The sequence below is a fragment of the Sphaeramia orbicularis genome, chromosome 1 (genome assembly GCF_902148855.1).
Source record: "Sphaeramia orbicularis chromosome 1, fSphaOr1.1, whole genome shotgun sequence".
NCBI lineage: Eukaryota > Metazoa > Chordata > Actinopteri > Kurtiformes > Apogonidae > Sphaeramia > Sphaeramia orbicularis.
The window spans coordinates 6,827,545-6,849,116 of record NC_043957.1 but is presented as its reverse complement, the minus strand read 5'-3'; the positions used below and the strand labels follow the sequence as shown (position 1 = coordinate 6,849,116).

The 21,572-nt window shown below is 36.8% G+C and overlaps 1 protein-coding gene and 1 long non-coding RNA gene across 2 annotated transcripts; both read left to right on the top strand.

Moving 5' to 3' along the window:
- The first annotated feature begins 653 nt into the window (after positions 1 to 653).
- Positions 654 to 14,530, top strand: stx10 (syntaxin 10). Its single transcript, XM_030149765.1, has 9 exons — positions 654 to 749; positions 1,224 to 1,299; positions 2,836 to 2,929; positions 4,540 to 4,634; positions 6,908 to 6,970; positions 8,639 to 8,740; positions 9,602 to 9,708; positions 9,821 to 9,915; positions 12,948 to 14,530. Exons 1-9 carry the CDS (start codon positions 715 to 717, stop codon positions 13,022 to 13,024), a joined length of 744 nt encoding a protein of 247 aa, XP_030005625.1. The 5' UTR covers positions 654 to 714; the 3' UTR covers positions 13,025 to 14,530.
- Positions 14,531 to 20,360: 5,830 nt separating this feature from the next.
- Positions 20,361 to 21,296, top strand: LOC115426497 (uncharacterized). The gene is made up of 2 exons (XR_003936350.1): positions 20,361 to 20,409; positions 20,801 to 21,296. It is a non-coding gene; the product is annotated as an uncharacterized LOC115426497 (long non-coding RNA).
- Positions 21,297 to 21,572: the final 276 nt, after the last annotated feature.

Here is a 21,572-nt window from a genome sequence, read left to right as displayed (position 1 = left end):
TACACTACTTTTTTTTTTTTGGTCTTTTTTTTTTTTTTGTCATTTTTTCCATTTGTAAATAAAATGATGTCTGGTCATTAAAAAAATGTGTTTTAATTCAATTCACACACAAAAATGTAAAAAGCGTAGTGCAAGAATCCCAACTGAAAAAAAAAAAAAAAAAAAAAAAAAAAAAGCCCCAAAATTAAAAAATATCCTTAACTTTTTGTTTCTAGTGTATATGTATTTGGAACAGATTTATAGATTTTTTTTTGTATAAGAACTGGAAGAAAAAACTAATATAAGAAGTGTAGTTTTTGGATGTATTGCAACAGTTTAACATACAAGTTTTTGTTTTATAACCTGAAAAAAATGCATATAAATCTCTGTTTTTTTTTTTCTATAAAATGAATGATGATAATGTGGCTCAAATTCCACCAAGAGGTATTCATGTTTACACTAAACGTCTCTGTTTTTCCATTTAATGTAGTTACGAACTGGAAAAAAAAAAAAAAACATTATTATGTTAATTTGCTTTGTGCCAATAAAAATAAATAAATAAATAAATAAATAAAGTAAAAAAAAAAAATAAAAAAAAAAAAAAAGCTGAAAACTGTAAAAACTGTAAAAAAAAAAAAAACGAACTGGAAAAAAAATCAGACCAGCCCATAAACTTCGACACTGACGTCACCACCAACCTGCGCATGCGCAACCTGTGACACGGAAGCAAGCATCATGTCGATAGAAGACCCGTTTTTCGTTGTGAAGGGGTAAGAACCAACTAAAAAGCACTTAAAAGTCAGCCTTATCTCATGTAGGAGCATTTGTACAAGCACAGGTTTGCTCTTGCTCTACATACGTGTGTTTGTTTTTTAAAGAAAGTTCTGTTAACGTAGTTAGTTCAGTAGCTAGCTGTGGCTAACTCGTTAGCCTCGAAGCTACAGGCTGCGCAGTGTAGTCAGGTCTCCAGTGTTTATGTCAACAACAGCCACTAATCACGAACATTTGTATCTGTCTCAGGTCTGCTTTCATTAAAAACACCTGGGAGATAGTTTGTAATATGCTGCTAAGTTACTGAAGGATGTGAAATGTATGTTGTGTGTTTGTTTTGGTGAAATGAGGGGCGTTGCTGCAGATTGAAAAGGCTCTGAAAACACACACGAGTGCCCGGGGTTGGACCAGATACCTGTCTGCTGTCACAAAGACTGGGTACTGATCATATATGTTCATGTGTGTGTGTCCAGGGAGGTGCAGAAGGCCCTGACCCGGGCCAGAGGCCTGTTTGATAGATGGGAGGAACTGCTGCAGGATGGGACACAGGTGAGCAACATCTGTGCACGTGAGCAACATCTGTGCACGTGACCACAGCACTGTCCTAAACTGAACTCTTTACAGATTCAACACCGAGGTAGTGTTAGGATGTGACACCACTATCAATCTGTATACAGGGTAATAGATCTAGTTCAGATGTCTATAGTCATATAGATATGGACAGAAGTCTGTGGACAGGTTGAATCTAGGTATCATGGGTCTGGGATACAAAACAATAATGACTAATGTCAGAATAAAGTGGACCTGACGTGTTAAGAGGAATAAGTGAAATTATAATAATATTCTGCCTGTTGCTTCTCTCATTAATGCGCATTTTTAAATGATAAATGATGTTTAATTGGCAGAATATTGTCAAAACTGTACTTACTTTTCTTAAGAAATTTCAGGTTCATGTTGTTCACATTTTTTAAAGAATACTTTGTAGATGTGAACCTTTTTATAAAATAATTGTACTTTTCCACTCTAAAACATAGAGAAAATGTTGGAGTTGTACTTATTTGTTGGATATTCTGTATTTTACTGGTTCTGATCCACTTCAGATCATATTGGGCTGAATGTGGAACCTGAACTAAAGTGAGTTTGACAGCCCTGTCTTTAACAGAAGCAGGTCTCCTTTTGAAGTCAATAATTAAACGTTATACGTGTCATTTTGCATGTTTTCATCAGTGGAAACGCTTCTCTGTTGTCTGCTGTGTTAAAAATTGAACAAAGTCCTGTGATTTCCATTTACTCTGACTGTAAACTATGTTCAAATAACTTTTAGAAGTTAAATACATATATGTATGTATATGTTTGTGTGTGTGTGTGTATTTATTATGTATCTATGTATGTGTGTGTGTGTGTGTGTGTGTGTGTGTGTGTGTATTTATTATGTATCTATGTATGTGTGTGTGTGTGTGTGTATGTATGTGCGTGTATGCCTATGTATGTGTGTGTATTTATGTATGTGTGTATATATTTGTGTATATGTATGTGTTAGATGTAGACCAACTGATCGGGCCGACATTGATTTTTTTAATATCAGCCGTCGGCCTTACTTTTTTTTTTTTTTAAGGTCGATATTTGATCAGTAGTAAAAATGTTATAAGATATTTTAATCAGACACCTTTGTGGGCAGCACTTGAAGTTCAGTAAATGTTAAAAGAGTACTAAGTGTATGTGTATTGATAATTTCATTTATATTGTTGCATAAAAATCTTAATTATCTGAATGTTTCAGTTGTATTTTATTGTCAATGTGCTTTCAAAAAAAAAAAAAAAAAAAGCCTTAAATACCTGCCTCAAAAATCGGCAGTAGATCTGCTGACCAAATTTGAAAAAATCAGCATCGGCCGTAGAAAAACCCATATCAGTTGACATCTAGTTTGTGTGTATGTATGATAGAAAATAAGTGAACAGACGGGCTGAACATGGTCTTATCATGGATTTACACTCACAGGCATCACTGTAACTGGTTGAACATATTCCTGTGTCATTGATTAGTCATTGGTTGGTGATTGGTTGGTGTGTGTGTGTGCGGTCTCAGGTGAGTCGGGACGAGCTGGACTGGAGCACCAACGAGCTGAGGAACTGTCTGAGAGCCATCGACTGGGACCTGGAGGACCTCAGTGAGACCATCAGTATCCTTTAAACGGGGGGAAAACAACTCCGGCATTTCAACCCGCATCTTCACATGACTGTCAGTATTTAAAAAACAAACACAGCCTTTGTGTCATTTTTCCACAGACTCAGGAAATGAGTGAACTATGAATGAAGGCTTTTACTCACATGACAATTAAGCAGAGAATGCAGACTGTCCTTTCATTAGTCAGGGAAGCATCATGAAAACGGTCTTTTATTATTTATTTCAACGCCGTAGGTTCATTTAACAGAAGAGCCACTGAAGAGTGAGACTGGTTTGAGCCTTCAGGATTTTCCCAGAGTTTGTGGAGGGTGGTGGTACCGGATGGGTCTGTTTAGTTCTGGGTTTATTAGTGTCATCTGTCAGAAAAAAAAACATATTCAGTTGAATCATTGCCATATTTAGACATCAGTTTGAAGAAAAGCTCAACAAATGTAATTAATGACAAAGTAAGTGTGGACTTCCAATATAATGACAGTATATTTATCCTCCTGAGGCCCAGGAAATGACCAGTTTTGGCTTTTTTAAATTAAATTATTGCCTACATTGGAAACAGATGCAACAGTTTTGCCACATGCATTGTTTTAATGTAATGTCCTTTGCAGTGGGCAGTTTGTGGTTTTATTTTTATTTTTTTCTGTATAAAGATGTGAAACTCATTCACAAATATGGACAGAAAACCCATAGCTGGGTCTAAAGAGGAAAAATAAGTAGTGTGTGTGTGTGTGTATGCGTATGCGTGTGTGTGTTTGTGTATGTGTGTATAAATCACACTTGCAGTATTTGATGTAGAAACAGGACCAATGAAATGTTACATCAAAGGAAGGATCAGCACAGTCTAATCTGATCTAATCTAATCTGATGTAATGTGACCTGATCTAATCTAATCTAATATAATATAATATAATATAATCCAGTGTAACCTAACCTAATCTAATGTAATCTAATCTAATATAACATAATATAATGTAATCCAGTGTAACCTAACCTAATCTGATCTAATCTAATCCAATGTAACCTAATCTAATCTGATCTAATGTAATCTAATCTAACCTAATCTAATCTAATATAATTCAGTGTAACCCAATCTAATCTGATTTGATCTAATCTAATCTGATCTAATATAACCCAATCTAATCTGATTTGACCTAATCTAATCTGATTTGACCTAATCTGATTTGATCAAATCTAATCTGATTTGATCTAATCTAATATAATCTAATCTGATTTGACCTAATCCAATATAATCTAATCTGATTCAACCTAATATAATATAATCTAATCTGGTTTGACCTAATGTAATATAATCTAATCTGATTTGACCTAATCTAATATAATCTAATCTGATTTGACCTAATCTAATCTGGTTTGATCTAATGTAATATAATCTAATCTGATTTGACCTAATATAATTTAATCTAATCAACACAACATCAGATCTTTATCCACTTGTTTTTTCCTGCTTTTCTTACTTTTTGTCGTATAAACATGAGCCTAAAGGCTCTTCTTCTTTTTTTTTTCTTTTTTCTTCAGTTCAGTTGTTAAACCAGTGCAGGTTAAATGTCCTTCCAGTCTGTGTGTCTGTTGTTTCTTTGACTTCCGTCTCAGGCATCGTGGAGTCGAACCCAGGTAAATTCAGACTGGGAGACAATGAACTTCAGGAGAGGAGAGAGTTTGTCGAGCGAACCAGGAAAGCCGTCCAGGTACGTTTTATTCCCAACAGTGTCATTTTTTTGGTAAAGTTATTGATCGTATCATTGACATAACGGAGCTCGACTGGTCATATATATGTAACTGTGTTTTTCCACCGTGGTTTAACCTCCACTTATTGACATTACTGATCAATCAGATTAATATTTTAACAATTTAGCAGCGGTAACAGTTTACAGGTGGAAATAATTATTAAATGATCCAGGTGATTATTCAGCTACAGGAAATGTTGGAGCTCCATGAAATGATCGATGAAAGAAAATATACCATTTCATTCCTAAAGTTAAAACATATCATTATTCTCATATTATAACTGTCTAACCCATATAATATATACCCATATAATAAAAATACAAGTTTTATATTGTGGGATAAATATCCTATTGATTATTAATATTGATGTTTCTGTGTCCGATCCTCCTGAACAGGACATCTGACAGCTGGAGACATGATGTGTCCACATATTTATGTCCACATAGTTTAGAAACATCAATATTTCACTATAGTTTAATGGTAGAATTTTCTTCTTCAGTCAGATGTGATGAAAGTAGACGGAAATTATTATTTACAGTCAGAGGTAGAAATCATTGTCACGAATTAAAAAAAAAAAAAAAAAACAATAATATAATCAGTGTTGAAAGTTTTAAGTCCAAACTATGGAAGAGAATTAGGGCCACTGGGAAAAAAACAAAAAAGGTCTAACATATATATATATATATATATATATATATATTTTTTTTTTTTTTTTTTATTAAATGAGAAAAACTCAGAATTCTGACTTTTTTTCTCAGAATAATAATTTAAAAAAAATATATATATTTATTGGACTTTTTTTCCATTGGCTCTAATCCTCTTCCTCAAACCATCTCTGAGGCATTTTAGAAGCAAAGATAACAATTTAACCCAAATTAACCAATTTAATGATATCTATCCCATAATATTAAAACTCTATTCTGACATTAGTCATTGTTTTGGATCCCAGACCCCTGTTAGAACAGAAACACCTGGATTTGGTTTGATCCATTTCATCCCATGTAGACTCTGAGAACGGCCTCACACACCACGTCACAGATAAATCTTCCACCAGAGCTTCTAGTTCCACCTTAAATCGTGGTGTTTTGTTGGTTTCCAAAGCACAGATGGCGTGTGGTTTCTGCAGGAACGGCTGAGCGGTGATTACAGGTGTGGATGTTGGAGGAAACTCAACTAAGACCCAGAGTTTTGGCAGCTCCAGTGTTTCTGATAAAACAGACAAACACAAAACAGCAGCTCCAACATTCAAACACTCACAGCTTTAACCCTTAAAGACCCACAGACACTTTTAAGGCAGTTCCAAAATGAGTTTGTCTGTTCAACCGGTCGGAAGTGACTCATGTAAAGTCAGTAAATCATCTGTTTTCCTATATTTAATTCACTGATGATAGAGATGCTCATAAAAACTCAGATTAAAGTGTAGGGTTATTATATCAATAATTGAAAAAACTGAAGTCAAAGTGAGTTTTGAAGCTAATCTGTCATTAACTGAATATAAACCTAGTGTGTCCACTGTCATTGATCCAACTCCATGGGTTTTACTGGTGAGTCAATGTTGGAGAAGATGACAGTGTTTCCATGGTAACTACGGAGCATCTGAACATCCACATATGGTCATATCTGATGACCATGAAAAGATGAAGAACTGTATTTTACACCAATTATTGACATGTATTGATAGGATTAGTGGATCAACAGGAATTAAACAGTTTAGATCAGTAGATGGTTTAGGTTAAAGGTGGACGTTTGGGTCTTTAAGGGTTAAAGGTGGACGTTTGGGTCTGTAAGGGTTAAAGGTGGACGTTTGGGTCTGTAAGGGTTAATTAAACACATGTCTATAATTATTTTTCTGCTTGTTTACCTGCACCACAGTCTTTCAGCTGTTTAGTGTCCACGCTGCAAAACACCACAAAATATGACTCAGTTTCCTCAGACCGGTCTTAAAGGGAAAGGTCTGCTTCTTAAAATAGACTCGGAGTGAATTGAGTCGTTTGAACCGAACAAAAGCTCCGTCCTGAAAAGGAACAAAAGACTTTCTGATGGTTTAATCTGCCGGCCACTGATTTTGGTGCAGCGGGGGAAAATTAATGAAGTGCTCGGTGGTGAGGTGGGATGGGACTGTGACACACAGAGGAGTGGGAGGTGGAAAGAGTTTTACTAAGTTAATATGTGAACCTGTACCTGGAATCAGGACTCAGGGGTTAAAGGGTTCATATGTGTATTTTTTTTGTAGGATATGAAGGATCAGCTGTCCAGTCCTTCAGCTGTGGCTCAGGCCGAGAAGAAAAGCAGACAGGTCGATGGTCAAACACACACACACACACACATATTTAACAGCACATTCTAGTGTCGTTTCAACACAGTATCAGCCTCATCATTTTAACAGGACTATTACAGGTGCCGTTGGTAGGATTGTGGCCCAAACTGGTACTGCAGTCACATTCCAAATACTGCAGAGCGTGGTATCCTCTGCTCCTCCCCCCAGACTAGGGGTTGACAGATCCAGCATGAGCGTCTACTACTAGTGTTTCCACTAAGCCTTGCCACCACACCATAAATTTCATATAAAGAATCATCACCAGATGTATTCTACATCAGTATAATATACAATAGAACAGGACAAACGTCCTGCACACTCAAATGAAAGTTTGCGACTTCCGTGAAGTATAAGTGGCACAGATTGCTACCACCCCCCGCCCCCCCATAGTATTATAAGAAACCAGCCGTTTTGATCAGTATTTGAAATGAACATGATTCCTTGATGTCTGGTGACAGTCAGGGCCATTTTAGAATTACTTAGAACAGAATTCCTACATACTGCACCTTTAATATTGTTCATATACATACTGTCACATACTGGTAATAATGTGAATATTGTGTCATTCATATTTTAGGTCTATTCTATGTTTTTTATTCTAATTAGCTCTATTCTTATTTTACTTTTGTAAAATTGTATATTCTTATGTATATATACCGTACTTTCCGGACTATAAGCCACACCCACCCCGTCTCCATCGTCTCACCATCGATTCATTGATGCCAAGCTTACGTGCAGCAGCTCTACTTCCTTCTTCATCAGCCACACACATATATAATATACCATCACAGTTTGGTGGTTAAATTACAAATTTTTGTTTTTGTTTTTTATTTCTTTCCAATTTTTTTTTTTTTTTTTTACTTTGAAAACGTGTCTATCCGATTTCTCGGACCATATTCAATCATTTTTTGTTTTTCAAATTTCTTTCCATGTGTCTTTCTCACAGTTTTTGCTTTTTTTTTTTTTTTTTTAATTTTTAAAAAAAATGTATAAAAAGGTTGAATGTTAAGACTCAAATTGAATACGTATATGGTATATATTTTACTTCCGTTTCCTGTAGATTTATACATATGCAAATCTTGTATTTTTTCTGCTTTATTAGTGTATTTAATTTATATTATTTAATGCTTTTATCGCTTTACACTGTCCTTTTTTTGCTTTTTTGTGGAAGCGTATTGCATTCACACAAAAAATAAAAATTCGGCTCTGTTTTTATGAGATAATTATCTCATTAATTCAGAAAAACAGAGCCGAATTTTATTTTTTGTGTGAATGCAATACACTTCTGTACTTTTTTACCAGTGTTTTTCAGGAGTGTTTTTATGTTAAACTGAGCTATTGTGACAAAGTCATTTCCTTTGCCTTGTGTCCAGTGTCACTCACACTGGTTTTATGAATGTGTGAATGTTTGGTGGTGGTGGGAGGGGCTGTAGGAGCCACCAGAGGGAGAGTGTGAGAGCGAATGAATAGTGGATCAATAACGGAAAGCACTTTGAGTGTCCAAGAAAGCGCTATAGAAATCTAATCCATCATTATTATTATTATTATTATCATCATTATTATTATTATTATTAATATTGAGGATCAGTAAAGTTTGTCTGAGTCTAAATATCAGCGTTTCTCTAATTCTGCATCGTCCATGTGCAGGCTCTGCTGGCGTCGTCCAGTCAGGACCGGTCGACGGGTCTGGAGGCTCACCTGGTGTCGGCCAACTCCAGATACATCCAGGAGCAACAGGAGCAACAGCAGGTAACGAAAAGAACACCACATCAGACGCAACAGGTGGAAAACCCAATGTCACACAGTGTGAAAGCGCGCTAAGGCTACCAGTCAAACTGAGCCCACAAATGACCCTTAGTCGTATTAATACGTTCAAATGTCTTAGACCACAGGTGTCAAACATGCAGCCCGTGGGCCAAAACCGGCCCTCTAAAGGGTCCAATCCGGCCCACGGCATGATTTTATGGAGTCCAAAAATTACACTGAAGATCTGAACAGTCAAAGGTGTTGAACTGGTTTGAGCCCAGTGTGATCTAAAGTAAAACAATACTCTAATAACCCTTACAATAAAAGGAGAACAACCTGAAAATTAAGGACAAGTTTAACAATATTCTGTCTGTTACTAAATGTTTTGTGGATTTGTAGGTCCGATTTGTAAGTTGTGTTAATAAGTTGACACATAATATTGTAGACATTCTTATTTTAGTTACACATTCCAAACTTCAAAATTTCAACAATATTATGTTTGTGTAACATTGTGTGTAATGTTCATGTACAAGTGATAAGTTGAGGCATAATATTGTTAAAATTTAGCTTTTTTTTCTGAAGAAATTACATTTTTTTCTGGTTATTCACATCTTTTTTTATGAAAAGATAGTTTGTAAATGTAAATATTTTCATAATTTAATGTTTTTTATTGCACTAAAATGAAGATAAAAACTTTGAGTTGTCATTATTTATAGGTTGTTATGCTATAATTTTAATGGTTTGGCCCGCTTGAGATGGAATTGGGCTGAATGTGGAACCTGAACTAACATGACTGACAGCCCTGTCTTAAAGTGTACCCAGTGTTTGCAGACGCTCTGAGCTTCACGTGTCCTGTGTTTGTAGCTGATCATGCAGGAACAGGACGAGCAGCTGGAGCTGGTGTCGGGCAGCATCCGAGTCCTCAAAGACATGTCAGGACGGATCGGAGACGAGCTGGACGAACAGGCCGTGTGAGTGGAAGCCCCGCCCCCCCCACCACCACCACCGCTGTACTCATATTAACGCCGTAGGTTCATCTGGGGGAAATAAATAAATAAATAAATCGCTCCTCGTGTCATTCAGGATGCTGGGGGATTTCGGAGACGAGATGGACCAGACGTCGTCCCGCATGGACTCGGTCCTGAAGAAGCTGGAGAAAGTGTCTCACATGACCAGCAGTAGGTGTAACACACACACACACACACACACACATTAGGGGTCTGTGAACTGGGTCTCCATGGGCCCTTTAGCCAAGGTTCCCATGGCTTATTGATGAGTCACTTAAAGGCGACCATACACTGTGCGATTATTTCGATCGTTGCACGCAGCTCCATCTCAAACTGTGCAAATCAATCGTAAAGTCAGGCTCACGATTCATGTTCTCACACTGTACCGATGCTCTTATGCGACCTGACTGCTCACACTGTGGGACCATACACCAGAGGACGCACCACATGTTCGAGTGTTGTATCCGGAAATACAGCGTTAAAATATCAAGGAATCTGTAAAAGTGCATAGACGATTGTGTATTGTTGTGAGTCACGAAATGGTAGTGCTAAACAAAAACCAACGAGCTGCTTTGGCAATATGTGCCATTATCTGTGAGGAATCAGAAAAGAAGAAAAGACACTGATGTGTTCGGTGCAGGAATTGGTTGTCCAGATGTGGACAGTATGGGCTGTCAATCCTACAGCAAAGGGAACTAGAGGGAAGCTGCAAAAGCTAAACTGCACTAGGCCAACAGCCAGCTACTGTTAGCTTGTATGCTACTGTACGCTTCTGTGTTCGCGCATGCACAGTGTGAGAATTTGAGGCCCATGGGCTCATGGCACTGCTTTGACAGTACGATACCCTCATGAGGAGCGAGCAGGATTTCAAACAGCTCCATTTTCCTTGCGAACACGCGATTGCTGGTCGTGAGGTGTTAATGGCTTCTCCTTACGCCATGTACACCGCACCAAGCACCACACACGATCAGAGGCACATCTGGCCCCATCCCAGAAATAGTCGCACGAATGAGAAATCGTCTCTAAAATCGCACAGTGCATGGCCGCCTTAAGGTCCTGTTAATAAAATAATTCAAAAAATATTATAATTACACACAAATATATTTTTGTACACTTATGTATATTTATTTAATCATTTTATTGATAATATATTGTCAAGGTCAGACTGTGCAAATTGTTGTAATTTTGTGTCTTAGAGTGTTTTAATTTGGTGCTTTTATTGGGCCCTCTTGGTTCTTTTTTGTTTTCAGTCTCAGACCAAAATGAGTCTGATTTTCAAACATTTAAAGCTGCGGGAGACTTTCGTGACCAATTTGTCATTAAATCTGTCAAACCTCAGTCATATCCTCAGTATCATGAATGTGTTAGTTTTTCTGTCATTATTAGGGATGTAACGATATGAAAATTTCAGATCACGGTTATTGTGACCAAAATTATCACGGTTATCATTATTATCACGGTATTATTGAAATTGTGCTCAAAATGTTCAAAAAGTACTAATACACACACTGAAACAATTTAATAAAGTTGTATTTAAAAAAAAATAATAATAATAAAATAAAATAATTGGCACAATGTACCTTCTGTTGCAGAAACATTCCAGTATTAACCCTTAGTGGTCTGAGCCTACTTTGGCTGTTTTTCAGTCCTTTTGATTTTGCCTTTATATACTACATAAACAAATGTTTACTATACCCATGTTTGGGATCTTTTTTTTCAACACAACTTCATCTATATCATCTGCCTGTTATTTTTTCATTTAACCTACTATAAAATATAAAATGACAGAAAACTCAAAAAATATATAAAATCCGATTTGAAAAATGTGTTTAATTTCTTGCATAAATAACACAAAGATGTTTAACGAACCTTTTCAAAGACTTTAAAAGTGAATATTGGCTCCAGATATTAGGTATAGAAAATCAAAACTGTAATAAATTAAAACTATACTCAAATATTTGACATAAAAGGAGATCTTTACAGTGGGTTTTTTTCCCCTAAAAGTGCAGTAATCAAACACAGTTATCGTGATAATTAGAATGTAAACGGTAATACTAACTGTCTGCAATTTTACCGCGGTTTATTGTTATACCGGTAATCATTACATCCCTAGTCATTGCTCACCTGAATCTCTTCCCTCATGGTGAACAGTTTCTTAGTTCCATCCACCAGAAACAAACCATGTGTTTACAAACAGAACCAGTATTTGTGCAGTCGTCTGACAGCAGCAGCTGCAGCAGACACGGCGCAGAAACAGCAGGAGCTCCCTTCCCTCTATGCATATTCCTCCAGCCATTTCCGCGTTGTGTTTGTGTCATCCATATAATATCATATGGTTGTAGCGGCAGCGCAAGCCTTCGTTTCCCACAATGCAAGTCGCGACAAAATTCCTCAGATGCCCGAGTTCCCCCCTGACTCTGTTTGTAAACACATGGTTTGTTTCTGGTGGATGGAACTAAGAAAGTGTTCAGCATGAGGGAAGAGATTCAGCTGAGTAATGACAGACAGACGAACAGATTCACGATACTGAGGATATGACTGAGGTTGGACAGATTTGATGAAAAATTGGTGACGAAAGTCTCCAGCACCTTTAAAGAAAATAGTTTTTAGTTTAGATTCAGCTTTTGGATTTAGTTTGGGATAGTCCTTTCTAAATGCTATTCTTACATATATCCTTTATTTCCACATTAATCAGGGTTCCTACAAGTTAAATGTCAGACTTTTTCAGACTAATGTGAACAAAATTTAATTCCCCATTTCTTGGTCTTTCTGGGAAAATGTGTAACTCCTAGTATTTAGGAAAATGTATTTATTTACTCCAACACTTTGATTCCCACTGTTCAGAGTCATTTCTCACCTTTGGATGCAAAGTTAGAGATAATTAGTTCCTAATTTCAGTATAAATTGTCAGGTTGGAACTGAGTCGACTGTTACTTTCTTTGTGGTTTGTACATTTAACAGACACATTTAAACACAACACGGAGAACATGTTTATGGAAACAGAACTGAAGACCTACCAGATCAAATTTAATACCTTTTTTTTAATGTATTAAATCCAGATTTGTAAATTCAAGACTTAAGACTTTTTAAGACCCTCTGACTTTATCAGTGCCATTTTCTGACCGTCGTCGTGTAGATCGTTGGTCGTCTGAGTGTCCGTCCCCTCGGTCATGTGGTCATGTGCTCATATTTGTGCTCCCCAGGTCGGAGACAGTGGTGCGCCATCGGGGTCCTCATCGCCATCATGATCGTGGTCCTCATCCTCTTCTTCGCTCTCTGACGTGGATGACCTCTGACCTCTCCTCTCACACCCTCGACCCTGTCAGATGGACAGATGAATGGACAGACAGAGGGACACGCCCCCTCCCTCCCCCCTCCCCCCTCCACTTTCACTCGTCCTCTCTTCGTCCTGCAGACACAAACCTGGACGTCTTGGTGGATTCCTGGATTGGCCCTCTGCAGACCGTCCCTCTGGCGGTGTCCTGTGTTTCATTTTGGTCGGAAATAATGGTACTGCGTTGAACGTTACAGACAGGAGGATGACGCCAGGTTCCAGGTTAGAATATTCACTGATCAACCTGTGAAACTGCATTTAAACGCTTCAGTGTTTTTGGGCTTTTTTTTTTTTCTATTATCTAATGGATATAGCTCCAAAACCTCTATGTACAAAAGTTTATTTAACACTTTCCAAAGCAACTGATGTGAAGTTTTAGTGTTAAAGTACATCAAGAAGTGGTAAAGATGAACAAAGGTGCCATAAATGTACATAGATTGACCAATTAAATCTGATTGTTTTTTTTGTTTTTTTTGAACTGTAAAATCACAAAAAGAACAGCAGCGACTTGTTTTAGATGAAAAAAAAGGGGTTGGATTCAGGGTTAGTGTTGCCTTAAGTCTATTTTTATATGAAACGTGCAGTAAATATATACATATATATATATATATATGTAAATGTGCCTACATTAAAGTCGGGGTGGGAAATGAGAAGAGCAGACGGGGTGGTTGCCATAGAAACCAGCTGATGCCCAAACGTAAACAGTCTGAGTCATAAAAGGCGCCGAGGTGGTTTCTATTGGCTGTCGATTGGAGGCGGTTCATTTCCTGCCCCGATCGTGCTTGGTCTTGGCGAGGTGAAGTCAGGTCTTTGCCCCCGGTGCGTTGCCCCCCCCACCCCCCCCCCCACCCCACCCCCCGAGCCCACCCTGGTTGGCTGAGGCGCCGCTGTTCTCTGTGTGATGACAGACGACCTTGGCTCCGAGCGAATGGGCTGGTGTGCTTTATGGAACAGCTTCAGTTAATGACAGAGAACAGTTGCTGGGCAGGAAGTGTCGGCGCAGCCCACTCTCAGGCCTGCAGCGCCCTCTGCTGGACGCCGCCGCTCATGGGAGTCTGTGTGTCTGGTGTCGGGTGGATCTGTGTGAATGAATCCAACAGTCCGTGGACATAATTACTGTACAAATGCTTTATTCAGATTCATTATGAAACCAGTGTGACCCTAATGCATTTATACTCATGGATTTTTTTTTTTTTTTTTTTTTGTTAACTGAAGGGGTCAGAGGTCAGATCGCTGGTGTTCGCTGCAGGTTGAGGTTCAGAAATCGTCATGTCTAAACCTCCGTTCATTATGTGTGCATTTACATATCGTTATCCTCATATTAGAGCTGTCTAACTCAGACACAAATGGACCACAGTCTGTGGACCCGTTGAATCCAGGTGTTTGTGTTCTAACAGGAGTCTGGGGTCCAAAACAAGAAGGGCTAATGTCAGAATACAGTTTTATATTATGGGATAAATATCAGTGCATTGATTAGTTTGGGTTAAATTATTATCTTTGTTTCTAAAATGACTCACAGATGGTATGGACTGAATTTCTCTCAGCATTGATTCTGTTTTTTTTTTTTTCTTTTTTAATCTATGACTGATTTTAAATGTTCTTCTCTAAATTTCTAGAATATTTTTGAGGTCTTTCATGATCACCCAAAAACCTCCAAAAAAACACAAAATAAACCCCAAATCACCTAAAAATCACCTAAAAACCTCCTAAAAAACACAGAATTAAAACCAAAACCCCCAAAAATCACTTAAAACCCCCTTAAAAAACCTACAAAAAACCCTAAATCACCTAAAAAAAAACTCCCCAGTTTTTTTTTTTTAATCTATGACTCTGATGTTAAATGTTCTTCCTCTAAAGTTCTAGAATATTGTTGTGGTCTTTCACAATCACCTAAAAACCTCCTAAAAAACAACACAAAATAAACCCCAAAACACCTAAGAATCACTCAAAAACCTCCTAAAAAAACACAGAAAAATCCTAAATCACCCAGAAATCACCTAAAAACTTCCTAAAAAAAACCCACACAAAAACACCAAATCACCTAAAAAACACCCCAATTTCTTTTCTCCATGACTGATTTTAAATGTTCTTCCTCTAAATTTCAAGAATTTTTTTTTTGTCTTTCATGATCAACAAAAAACCTCCGAAAAAAAACACAAAACACTTAAAAATCACCTAAAAACCTCCTAAAAAACCCCACACAAAACGAGAAAAGCACCATCCTCCACCAAGACATATCTGCCCCCCGATCACCACCAAAATTTAGCCCTTTCATGCATGAATTATGTGAACCTTAGTCAAGATATTGGGGTGTTTTTATTCCTCTTTAGACATGAAACCAATGCGATCAATTTTTTTTTTTTTTTTTTTTTTTTACAAAAAGTTACAAAAATGTCCACTCAGCTGGGTACCATGTATTTTATTTTTGAAGCAAAGAAACATGTATTTAAAACCTAGTGTCAGAAAATGATATGGAAAACAATGCGGTAAAAACATTTTTAATGCAGCTAATCAGATGTTTCTCACATTTGAACATACTCTAATACTAACTGTTATTCACTTCATGGAGATAATGTGCAAAAAAAAAAACTTTTTGTTTAAAAAATACCTGTTAATTACAGTCTAATAACAATTAGTAATTAATTTACACTAAAACATGTCACTGCAGATTAAGAACAGCAAAGTTACATTAATGGTCTGAATGTCAGTGTATGGGATGGTGCATTAGTGTCCACTGTGTCGGCTCATATGGAACTAATGCCCCGTTTCCACTACGTGGTATCGGCTCGACTCGACTCAACTCAACTCGGCCTTTTTGCGTTTCCATTACGAAAAAGGACCTGGAATCTGGTACCCGGTACTACTTTTTTGGTATCACCTCCGCCGAGGTTCCAGGACGGGGGACCAGATACTAAAACATAACGTGTAGACACTGCAGACCACTGATTGGTCAGACAGTTTTCTCTGTGACCCGCCGTTTTACAAAAAACAGATGCAGAAGTGGACAGTAAATACAGCGGTACATTAATCCACATGATAACAGCCCAAAACTACACCATGGTCGGTCGAGGAGATTCAGTCTTTGGTGGCCGATGTAAAAATTCAGATGCAATGACATGCAACGAGCGAGTTTATCAGTAACTCTCTGAACAGACGACACGGAAGTAACGCGCCGCATCCAGGTACTGTAAAGTCAGTAGTATCTTGTAGTGGAAACGCTCTCCAGGAATACTGAGTCGAGCCGAGCCGAGCCGGTTCCACGTAGTGGAAACGCAGCATAAACAACCAAACCCAAGAATATACAAGGGAACAGCTGGAGAAGAACTGTCCACTGGAGTGACCTCTATGTATGAAAGGGTCAATCATTTCTTCCTTGTGCCAGTATCAACATTTCCTGAAAATTTCATGAAAATCCGTCCATAGCTTTTTGAGTTATCTTACTAACAAACAAACACACAAAGCACAGTGATCACAGTACCTCCTGGTGGAGGTAACAAACCCCAAAATACCCCAATTTTTTAAAATCTGTGACTGATTTTAAATGTTCTTCCTCTAAATGTCTGTAATATTTTTCCTGCTCTGACTGTAAATAATAATTTCCATCTACTGTCATCACATCTGACTGAGGAAGAAAAATCTACCATTAAACTACAGTAAAATATGGAGGTTTCTAAACTCTGTGGACATAAGTATGTGGACACATCAGGTCTCCAGCTGTCAGATGTCCTGTTCATGAGGGTCAGACGCACAAACATCAGTATTAATAATCAATAATAGGATCTTTATCCCATAATATTAAACTCTATTCTGACATTAGTCCTTCTTGTTTTGGATCCCAGACCCTGTTAGAACACAAACACCTGGACTCAGCGGGTCCACACAGTGTTTGACTTCTACACTGTGACGCTAACGATATGTAAACGTTGTGCTTTTATCGGGTAAAATGAAGTGAATTCTGCTCAAACGGCTGCAGGACAAACTGAGTAACTGTACGACTTCTTCACGCAGTATTCTGTCCTTAAACCCAACACCGTCCTCTGAAGTTCAGTCTGTGAAGAGCGTTTTCCTTCACCACTGAGTCCATTTACATCCACACCAACACTCCGATCATTATGCAACGTCTGCAGTTATCCGATTACTTTTGATCATGCTTTAAAATGACAGGAAGTGTACGTCTTAGGTCGTAACTGAAAGAAATCTGAAAGAAATCAAATAATGGACTGAAACATGGTTTTTCCATTATTTCTTTAGCGCATGTAAACGCATCACGTCTGATTACGGCGATTATCGGATTAGTGCCAGGTCATGTAAACGGACTCAGTGACAGGGAAGTGTTCTACGGCTTTGTCCTGTTTTTAACATGTGGTAAAACTGCGACTATGGGGTTGGTTTCCACGGTGACGCATTTAACCAAACCGATCTGTTGGTGGAAACAGTTTGTAAACTCGTGGTGTTGAACAGCGGAGACAGTGTTTGTGGAGGATTCTCCGCCATGTTGGTCACGGTTCATCCCAAACGCTAACGCACACAGAACCTCCACAGTCCAGCGCTAAGCTCCGAGGACAAGGATTAACTGTATTTCCTGTCAGTTTGATGCAGGAGCCTTAAACGCAGTGGATTTTCACTTTTTATACCTTTAACCCTTTAACCCCCGAGACGTGATTTCAGTGAAAACGGCCGAATGTGCGTCTGTTTCAGGTTGATTAAAGCTGCTGTGGGTTTGTGCTTGTGTTCTTTTTCTTCACTGGTTTTGTTTGACTGTGTGTTCTAGGGTCAAAACAGGTGAAGGAATAGAAAAAGACAGAGGAAAATAAACAAAACAAAACAAAAATAAACAACAAAATGAACCAAAACAGGCAAAGTGATCAATGAAATGAACAAAAATGAATGATAAACCGACAAAATAATAAGTAACATGAACAAAATAAGCCATAAATGGAACAAAACCGAAGAAAAAATAATAAAATTATAAAGTAAATGGAGAAAAGTAAAACAAAACAAGCAAATGAATAACATGAAAATATATGAAAAAAGTACTAAAAGGAAGTAAAAATAAATAAAATAATCAAGGATTTGAATTTGGTCCCAGTAGTTTTAGTTTTGTCTCTTTTTGTCCTAAATCAGTCCAGCTGCTTTTTGACACCTGGTTGAACTCCAAAAACCAGTTATGTGTTAAGAAAAAGAACAAAATGCAACAAAAACAGGCAAAGTGATCAATGAAATGAACAAAAATAAATAATGAACCAACAAAATAATAAGTAACATGAACAAAATAAGCCATAAACGGGACAAAACTGAGGAAAAAATAATAAAATTAAAAAGTAAATGGAGAAAAGTAAACCAAAGAAACAAATAAAATAATAAATAACATGACAGTATGTGCAAAAAAAAAAAAAAAAAAAACTCAAATGAAGTAAAAATAAATAAAATAAGCAAGTGTTTGAATTTGGTCCCAGTAGTTTTAGTTTTGGGCTCTTTTTCTTCTAAATCAGTCCAGCTGCTTTTTGACACCTGTTTAACTCCATAAAGCAGTTACACAGTCAAAAAAAAGAGGATAAAATTGGCAATAAAATGAACTAAACAGCCAAAGTGATCAATAAAATGAACAAAAATGAATCATAAACCAACAAAATAATATGTAACATGGACAAAATAAGACACAAACTGAAGAAAATTGAAGAAAAAATAAGATTAAAAAACCCACAAATATAGAAAATGAACAAAAATGAATAATAAATCAACAAAATAATACATAACAAGGACAAAATAAGACACAAACTGAAGAAAATTGAAGAAAAAATAATAAAATAAAAAATTAAATAAAGAAAAATTAACCAAATAAGCAACTAAAAGAACAAAAACAAAGAAAAATGGATAAAATAATATATAACACAAAAATGATGCAAAAAAAGGCTAAAATTAAGTTTTAAAAAAAGAGAATAAATAAGTCCTTTTCTTCAGTGGTTTTGTTTGTGTTTTAGGGTCAAAACAGGTGGAAGAACAGAAAAAGACAAAGAGAGGAACTGAAGTTTGACAGGTTTGGACTAAATAAGGCACGAGAATGGACATTAATAAGAGATTTAGGATGTTGAACATCAACTGGGAACTGGAACACACCTGGAATTATTCATTTCAGTTGATTATTTTTTAGCTATTTTTGTCCTTTTTACTCGTTTTGTTTTTGGTTCGTATTTATTAATTTCTGCCAAATTCATTGAATATTTTTTCTTTTTTTTTTTTTTTTTTTGATCATTTTCTTGGTAACTTTGTTCATTTTCACTCATTTTGTTGTTTTTAAAGTTTCATTCATGTTAATTATTTTTCGTTTAATTTCTTACATTCATGAAATACTTTGACAACTTCTGTTTCCAAAAACCAGGAGTTTGGCCTGGTAGTTTTTGTTTTGGGGCTTTTTTTTTTTTTCCTAAATCAGTCCAGCTGCTTTTTGACACCTGGTTGAACTCCAAAAAGCAGTTACATGTTAAGAAAAAGAACAAAATATGCAATAAAATGAACAAAAACAGCCAAAGTGATCAATGAAATTAACAAAAATGAATAATAAACCAACAAAATAAGACATAAACTGAAGAAAAAATAATACAATTAAAGAATAAATGTAGAAAAATTAAGGAAAAAAGCAAATACAATAATGAATAATATGCAAAAAAAATTACTGAAATGAAGTAAAAATAAATAAATAAAATAAGCAACAAGTCTTTGAGTTTGCTCCCAGTAGTTTTAGTTTTGGGCTCTTTTTGACACCTATTTAACTCCGTACAGCAGTTTCAGAGTCAAAACTCAGTAAAAACAGTAAAAAAAGAATAAAGGAAAATCACCACAACACTGGAAACGACAGGAAAAACAACATAACGAGCCCTCGGCCTTGAGTCGACGCCAGAGTTTTTGCACATACAGACGGACGACAGACAGATGACAGTACCCTGCAGCGAGAACGGAGGGTAAAACAAGGAAAACTGTAAAAAAAAAAAAAAAAGTCCAAACCGTCCATTTTTGTAGTGAGTCGGTCTCACTCACTGCTCTGTTTTAACCCCCATTGCACAAGGGGCGGGGCCTGAACTGAGCATGCTCAGATGTCTGTGGAAAGAGCAAAATCTATTCTATCAGCACGATTAGAAATGTTTGTTATTGATCAAACGGTTGAATTTATATGAATATTTTTTTAAAAATCCAACATTCAGAACGTGTCACCACAGACATGTCAGGGGTTAAAGGGTTAAATCTAAAGGGTTTAATCTAAAGGGTTAAATCTAAAGGGTTTAATCTAAAGGGTTAAATCTAAAGGGTTTAATCTAAAGGGTTTAATCTAAAGGGTTAAATCTAAAGGGGTTAATCTAAGGGGTTAAATCTAAAAGGTTTAATCTAAAGGGTTAAATCTAAAGGGTTAAATCTAAAGGGTTTAATCTAAAGGGTTAACTCTAAAGGGTTTAATCTAAAGGGTTAAATCTCAAGGGTTTAATCTAAAGGGTTAAATCTAAAGGGGTTAATCTAAGGGGTTAAATCTAAAAGGTTTAATCTAAAGGGTTAAATCTCAAGGGTTTAATCTAAAGGGTTAAATCTAAAAGGTTTAATCTAAATGGTTAAATCTCAAGGGTTTACTCTAAAGGGTTAAATCTAAAGGGTTTAATCTAAAGGGTTTACTCTAAAGGGTTTAATCTAAGGGGTTTACTCTAAAGGGTTAAATCTAAAGGGTATAATCTAAAGGTTAAATCTAAAGGTTTAATCTAAAGGGTTTAATCTAAAGGGTTCCGTACTGTTAGAACGTACAGATATGTTTAAATAGTTGATCATGTGGTTGGATTCCAGTGCCATAAATGTGTCTGACCTCAGAAACAGGAGTTATTTCAACCAAATGAATGTTGTTGTTGTTGTTGTTTTTCTTCTTGTGAAAACGCGGTGGTCTGTGTTGGACGTGAATGTCGGCTTTTCTGCTGAACCTGTTGCCGCTGTGCCCTTGGACGCTCCACAGCTCATGTATGAACAGTTTTTTCACGTCACTGCTGGATGGTTTGTTTGTCGTCTGTTTTCCTCTGACACTACATGAAGAATGGCCGTGTGGTGGAACAGCTGTGGGAGCTGCTGTGAAACAAACACATGTAAAAGAAAGTGCATCTGATGGATGTGGAACTGACACCCAGTGTTTTCTGTTGGTGTTAATTGGACTTTGAAGTTTCATTAAACTTATTCAACATGAAGTGAATGAAGAGCGACTTTTGTCATCATTATTGTTTTTATTTTAAATGGATCATGTTTGTCTAAACCCACTTTTCTTGCTCTGTGCTTCATTTCTTTTTGTATTTGGACCCGAATAGTTCAGACAGTTTGAATTTGAAAAACTCTTTATATTCATATGGACACAAATCCAGTGGATTTCTACAACCTGTTTGAATTCCTGCTTCATTTGTTACGTTTTATATCGAGTTCCGTCTCCACATTTGCACACGTACGGTCCAGACTGCAGACGAAACTGTCTCAT